The sequence below is a fragment of the Eptatretus burgeri genome, chromosome 2, assembly GCF_056783735.1.
Source record: "Eptatretus burgeri isolate ZD-2024b chromosome 2, Ebu_testis_v1, whole genome shotgun sequence".
Lineage (NCBI taxonomy): Eukaryota > Metazoa > Chordata > Myxini > Myxiniformes > Myxinidae > Eptatretus > Eptatretus burgeri.
The window spans coordinates 151,339,248-151,346,619 of record NC_140962.1 but is presented as its reverse complement, the minus strand read 5'-3'; the positions used below and the strand labels follow the sequence as shown (position 1 = coordinate 151,346,619).

Here is a 7,372-nt window from a genome sequence, read left to right as displayed (position 1 = left end):
AAGGGAATTCTTACCGGCTTCCAGAATGTCAAAATGCTTTGTTCGTAATTGCATGCAACTGATGAGCAACTAAAGTAGTGTATGATGAGCGTGGCTCACATGTAGGCCTTGTAGTTTTGACCGATCTTCTGAATGCGGATGTCATATTTTGAATCGACGAATGGCTCGCTTGTGGCATAGGTCTTGGCCAGAGCAACCAGACCTGCAGTGTCTTCGAAATCCTGTGCATTTTCCACCTTCACCTGGAAGAAACAGTGAAACAGTCAGTGTCTGGAGTTGAGAAAGTCCGATTTCGTTTTTTGAAATCTTTCTGGAGGTCCCTTGGAGCCTCCTCATCAGTTATACGGCAGAAAGCATCCTAACGAGGTCAAGTTGTCATCAAGGGGGTTCATGATACCCAATCAAACAGGGTTTGTTAGAAGTTTGATATTCTGTTGTATTTTTGAATGGAGCTTTTCATTAATACACCAACAACATGCCCGGACTCTTGGCGGAGCATGAGGTTGCTCACGCCAAGCCGTGGACGCTTCGAGGCTGGAATTTATCTTGGAGAGGTCACCACTCCATCACAGGAGTGAGGAAACAACCACGAAGTAGCCAGGGGGATCAAATCTATATCAGTGAGGACAGTGCAATAAGGCTTCACCAACTCAACTACCAAGCAACACTTACATAAATGAGAATCGTCAAATGGAATCTTTGTTATGGCAGCTCCAGAGAATGTGACCAATGCAAAGGACATTGCAATGTCCTTTGCTGTGGTTCCCAGATGGAGGCATTGAGTGTTTAGTTTTGGTGTCCCACTTTTTGAAAAAAAAACAATCAAACAAAAAAATATTTGTTTTCATGACGAGACAGAATTTCAGGTACTACTGATTGGCTAATATTATGAGTTGGCTCGACCGGGAACCATCAGCAATCTCTGATCACAGCCCTCTAGTGGTATCTGATTTGAAAACTGGTCTTTCTATCCTGTTATACTTTGTCATGTGTCTCTTCGGGGTCTCATTGGCATCTGGCATTCACTCTTGCTCAATAGACATTCTGCCAATGGCATTCAGGTCCTCCCTTTAACTGACTGGCTGATTTTCTGTGCAAGCAGGAAGCATGTTGTCCTGAACCAATGGATGGTGACTTTTCCATGATTTACTCTCAGTGGCTGACGTTCCTGAAGGCAATGGGACTTATGTTTTCTTCCTATTAGTAGATACTTAAATGATCGCTCCGTCCATCTATACATTGGGACCACACTCTCTACAGAGCATTGGTGCTGCCAAAGCAGTCTCCTGGGCTAGTGGGCACAATCCTGGACAGGTCGCCACTCCAACACAGGATACTCAAATGGCTCAGTCATCCCAGCAAGCTGGTACTCATTTTGCTGACCATGGAAGGATGATAGGCTGAGTCAACCCCACCTGGTATTAATTGAAAAGCCAAGCAGGATTTGAACTCAGGACCCGAGGATCCCAAGCCCACCACCCTAACTATTAAGCCAACACTAGGTATATAATGACTCCACTCTGACAATATCTCACCCCGGTGGTGATGGGATCAATATCCCCGGCTGTTGATCCGGAGAAAGGAAGGTGGACATCATCTTGAATTTGACATTCAATGCTGGCACGTCTCTTACACTCACTACTGACAATTCATTTGCAATCAGCTCAGGTAGAAGTCTTATCTTGTGAGTTGCTTGGATTGCTATAAACCTTGACCTAGTTTGGGCCTGATAATATTTTCCACCCATGGTATGACATAGTTTGCGCCTGATAACCTGATAGCATCTCCCACCCATGGTACACTGAATGCTGCATTGAAGCAGTTGCCTTGAAACCATTTGTCTTCTCTTTCTGGAAGGGAAATCCGACCAAAGCCAATTTCAGATCACTCCACAAAGCCTGCAAGAAGTGTGTGTGTGTGTTCACTCTCAGGAGAGCTAGAAAACAACATCTGGCCAACGGCAAGAATGAAATTTCAAACTTTTGTCCTTCCTCAAAAACCTGGTGGTGCCTTGATAAAATCACAAGCTTGTCAAACACTTGGAATTAAGTCTTTCAATCCTGACAAATCTCACACTGATTCTCTCTCCGAAAAGACAATACGGTGAACCCTCCCATCCACCATACTTTCGAAATAACCTTCTTGAAGAAGTTCAGTTATTCAAACTCCTGGGCCTCACCATCAGCCATGATCTCTCTTAGGTAAACTACATTTCAAAGTTGGCCACCAAAGTCACCTGCTGATTGGGCATCCTCAGTCATGCAAAGTCCTTCATTGGCACACCTGAACTCCAATCTACCTACAAGGCCTTCATCTGCAGCGAGATGGAGAACTGCTCTCCCCTCTGAACTGGTGCCACTGCCTCACACCGTTCTCAGATTGACACCATGGAAACCAAGGCCTTCAACATCACTGGAATCTCTCACGATGAAGCTGAGTCTGTGGCCCTATCCCTTTTCCATAGCAGATAGGTCGGTGGTCTGTTTTCTCCCGTCTTACACCCTCTGCCCCTTTTGTGCTGCTCCCCACTGCACGCTCTCCCCCCAGGTTTCTGCAGAGAGCACAAGGTCTGCCAGTAACTCCTTCTGGTGAAACTCCCAAAATACAGAATCACTGCTCATCACCACTCATTTGTTCCTCTTTTTCCCCACCTGTGGAACCAACTTCCTCAGTCTCTTCAAACTCATTCTTTCCTCCAGGGATTCAGGCTTCAAGACAGTTGTTCATCAACATCTCAAGTCATTCTGCATCGACCACGACAATTATCTTTTCCACCCCTATTAAACCTCCCCAAGCTCACCTCTTTCCCAGTTTCCAGTTTTTCCTTTCACTTCTTTGAGAGTTTGTGGCTGCATTCATCCCCCGTGTCTCCCCATTACTCACGTTTTTTCTCCCCCGAATCTCTTATTTCTCTAAGCCTCTGTAGACGTTGGTCTGGAATTTCCTACAATAAGTGCCTTAAGGCAAAAATAAAGTCTTTGTAAACCAGGAATATGTCTGTGCAGGGGGGCGAGCCACTGACCCGACTACTTAGACCCATATCATGAGTGACCACTTTCCAGAGTTGTGCCTGCTCGTTTGCTCGACCACATTATACAGGTACAGTGTATTCAGAAAGTATTGACACCTCTCGACTTTTGCCACATTTTGTTGTGTTACAGCCTGAATTTAAAGTCGATTACATTTCAAATGTTTGTCACCGAGGTACACAAAATATCCCATAATGACAACATGAAAACATGTTTTTAGATAATTTTTACAAATAATTGAAAATGAAACAGAAAAATATCTAATTTACATAAGTATTCAACCCCCTGAGTCAATACTTTGTATAAGCCCCTTTGGCAGCAATTACAGCGTAGAGTGGTCTTGGGTATATCTGTATCAGCTTTGTGGATTATTTTCATTGAAGTCGGTGAATAGCAATCTTCAAGTCTTTCGACAGATTCTCAATGGGATTCAAGTCTGGCTTTTTGCTGGGCCACTCAAGGACTTTCACATTCTTGTTTTGAAGCCATTCCAGTGTTGCTTTAGCTGTACTCTTGGTGCCGTCGTTCTGTTGGAACGTAAATATTTGCTGCAGTCTAAGCTCTTTTGCACTCTGAAGCAGGTTTTCCTCAAGGATTTCCCTATAATTGGCTCCAACCATTGTTCCCTCTATCCCTACAAGTGTCCCAGTCCCTGCCACTGAAAAGCATCCCCATAGTATGATGCTGCCATCACTATGATTCATGGTAAGGATGCTGTTAAATGGGTGATGAACTGTGCTCTGTTTCCACCAGACGTTGTGTTTTGCATTCAGGCCAAAGAGTTCAATTTTCGTCTCATCAGACCACAGCATATTTTGCCTCGTGCTCTCAGTCTTTCACGTGCCTTTTTGCAAACTCCAGGTGTGCTGTCACGTGCCTTTTTCTCAGGAATGGCTTCCGTCTGGCCACTCTCCCATAAAGCCTAGATTTGTGAAGTGCTGCAGAGACTGGTGTCCTTCTGGAAGGTTCTCCCATCTCAACCAAGGAACTCTGTAGTTCTGTCAGAGTGGCCATTGGGTTCTTGGTCACCTCCCTGACCAAGGTCCTTCTCGCCTGGTTTCTCAGTTTGATCGGATGGCCATCTCTAGGAAGAGTCTGGGTAGTTCCATGTTCTTTCCATTTCCTAATGATGGAGTTCACTGTGCTCTTGGGAACTATCAACACTAGAAATTGTTTTATAGTTTTCCACTCTTCCCCAGATCTAAGCCTCCTCACATTTCTATATTGGAGCTCAACGGACAGGTGATTGGACTTCATGGTAGAGTTTCTGCTCTGACATGCTCTGTCAACTGTGGGACCTGATATAGAAAGGTGTGTTTCATTGTCAATCATGTCCATTCAATTGAATTGGCCACAGGTGGACTCCAATCAAGTTATCGTGAAATCTCAAGGGTGATCAAACGAAATTCGATGCACCTCAGCTCAATATGGAGTGTCATAGCAAAGGAGTTGAATACATATTGATGCAAGATATTTCAGGTTTTCAGTTTTCATTAATTTGCAAGAATGTCTAAAAACATGTTTTCACTTTGTCATTTTTGGGGTATTTTTTGTAGATCGGTGACCAAAAATTTAAATTTAATCCATTTTAAATTCAGGCTGTAACACAACAAAAATGTGACAAAAGTGGAGGGGTTTGAATACTTTCTGAAGGCACTATATCAAGGCTCATGGAAGAGCAAAATTCCAGGGGGAAATTGATAAACCCACAAAATGGGGCAAAAGGAAAGCAGTGGGCCAGTAACACCCCAACTTCTTCCGAATCAAAACTCATGCTCTCTTTGCAAGAAACACCGCTCATGCCGGTTCAGAGTGATGTCGCGTTGTTAGGATACCTTTGGCTGCCGTTACGCTCCCGGTTCAATCTCGGGGCACGGGAAACATTTAACACCGAAGCTCATTGTGCATTTAGTCTGACAAGCCAGATGCAATTCCTCAGTGAAAAAGGGGTGCGATTTATGGCACCAATTTTGAGTCTCGAGTAAACAGCGGAGGAGCCGTATAAATTCGGAGAAAATGATTTATTTTTCAGCACATTCGGTCCGGTGTTCGCAAAGTGAGCCTCTAAAAGGAACACCCGCAAGGGATCACAATTTTATATTTCTCGACAAAAGCGAGGCTCATGGAAGAGCCTAGTTGAACTGACAGTGGGGCAGCAGGGCAACAATTGGGCATAACCAGCAAGGGAATCATAACGAGTAAATTATGATCACTGGTAAATACCTGCTACCTCCAGAAGCGAATTATGATGTCAGTGAACTATCTTGCACAATGCTATCGATACAGCTCCCGCCCCCCCCCCAAACCCGCCTATAAAAAAATCCTAGTATCACCTACCCCTTTATATTATAATTTGACCTGGAATAATATGCATACATTGTGTGCCCTTTTGTCTGGGTCATCTCATCACCCTCACTCTCAATTACCAATTGTGGTAAAGTGTCAATTTCAATTGTGCCCATAACTGGCTCACATGAACTCTTAGCACCTTCTGTAAAAATTTGGCCGAGATCGGCCGAAACATCTACATAAATATACACATCTACCTACATAAATACATACATAAAAGATATATATATATATATATATATATATATATATATATATATATATATATATATATATATATATATATATATATATTAGGGTGTTTCACTCATGGTGGTAAAAAAATGAAATTTGTTGAAAATTGTCAGAAGGGGTGTCCGCTTGTTTCTTATGACCCATAAATATTTTAGGCAAATATTTGGTTTGATTCGTCAATATTTCCTGGTCCCACAGTTGGACAAGATTCCACATTTCAAGTGAAACTTCGAAAAAATCAAATGGAGGAGAAGACAAAAAATTGCAACGAACATTTATTGAACTGAAAATTAACAAAAAAATTTATGAAAAAGAAATGTAGAACAATTATGCAAGTAGAGCAGGGCAATCAAATCGTTGGGCTCAAGGAGCAGGAGGGAACTTAGCAGTCACTCCAGCCTTTGTTCTCTTGACGGTCTTGCGGTCATGATGAACAACTTTGAGGAGGAACTGCTTCTGCTGCTCGTCTTCGGTTCGGGCTTGGAGTTTTTGTATCAGTGCCACTCCTCTCTCTGCTGCATCATTGGTGACCTGCAGGCATCGGACGGTGGCTCGAGTTCGTGGATCTTGCAAAACATCTTCGACGTTATGGGTAGTGACCATCCTCCCAGCAAAGATCCCAATGGCCTCTAGTGTTCGCCCTCTTACCAATTTGGAAAGACTGTCAGGGAGAGTGAAGTTCTTCTTTTCAAGTCTCTTGAGTGCTTTCGAGGTTTCTGGACGGCTTAGGTTCTTGACCATGGCCGCCCGGTCATCGGGAGACACTCGTTCGTCGAAGAAGGCTAGGGCCACTCCTTGCTCTGAGAGGTACCAGAGGTGCCTTTGGAGGGCCTTCTCTGCCGTTGACCCGAGTTCTCTATCCACAAACACCTGGAGAATCGCCAAGAACTCCAGGTCATTCTTCGGTACACAGTTTGGGACAGCTGCCTCATGCCAGAATCTGACGTAAATGAGACTGACGAAACGGGCCAGTCGTCGGACTCCGCGTTTTTCCGAACTCATCAGCTCCAGTTGTTGCAAAAACAGGGCAATCTTCAGGATATAAATAGGCTTTGCCATCCATCTCGCCTGATGGTAGACTCCAGGGGCCCTAAATCGAGGCAGATCTCCGCTCCATCCTCCTTGGTAGAGAAGAGAGAGAGAGCTGAAGGAGTTTGAGATAGTCCTCTCTTGGGTGGGCTGCATCATGGATGACTCTCCTGAGGAAGTCTATCATCTTCAGCCTTTGTGATTCGCTCCACTCATCCAGGGGTTGTTCGTCGCTGAGGGTACCGGCAGATGTCTTGTCCAAGACTTTCCATTTTCCTCGGAATCGTTTGAAGAGGGGAATGTCGGGACCTGGGGGAGAGCCGAAGAGGAGTTCAGAGGTGTTCTTCAGTACCACCTCGTGAATGTGATGTCGGCATGCCAGCCAAAGAAGAGGTCTTCCAAGGGACTGTTCAATTATGGTGCAGGCTCCGCTAATCATGCCACTGTTGGATGCAGTCGTATCAAATGAGAGACCGATGATGTTGTCAGCAATGTGATACGTGTCCAGCAGCCGAAGAACAGTTTCTGCTATCGACATATCGGTATTGCTATCGACATATCAATATGCAATTATCGACATAGCTGACTAAGGGAACCTGTATGTTGTGTGCAATTGAATTCCAAATTCGTAACAATATTTAAAAGTTCATGATAGACGCTCTCAAAAGGCACCGTACATGTGCTCAGTATTTAAGGAGATCCGGATCTTGTCTATACAAGAGCTGAGGCCA

At 44.3% G+C, this 7,372-nt stretch overlaps 1 protein-coding gene across 12 annotated transcripts in view; it reads right to left on the bottom strand.

Moving 5' to 3' along the window:
• The window catches only part of LOC147033550 (synapsin-2-like), a 235,970-nt gene that overhangs the window by 73,490 nt on the left and 155,108 nt on the right, over window positions 1-7,372 (bottom strand). For all 12 annotated transcript variants that reach the window (XM_085855416.1, XM_085855425.1, XM_085855434.1 and 9 more), the window contains one exon: window positions 100-242. In XM_085855416.1, coding sequence (XP_085711542.1) covers window positions 100-242 — 143 coding nt within the window. The remainder of the gene's footprint in view (window positions 1-99; window positions 243-7,372) is intronic.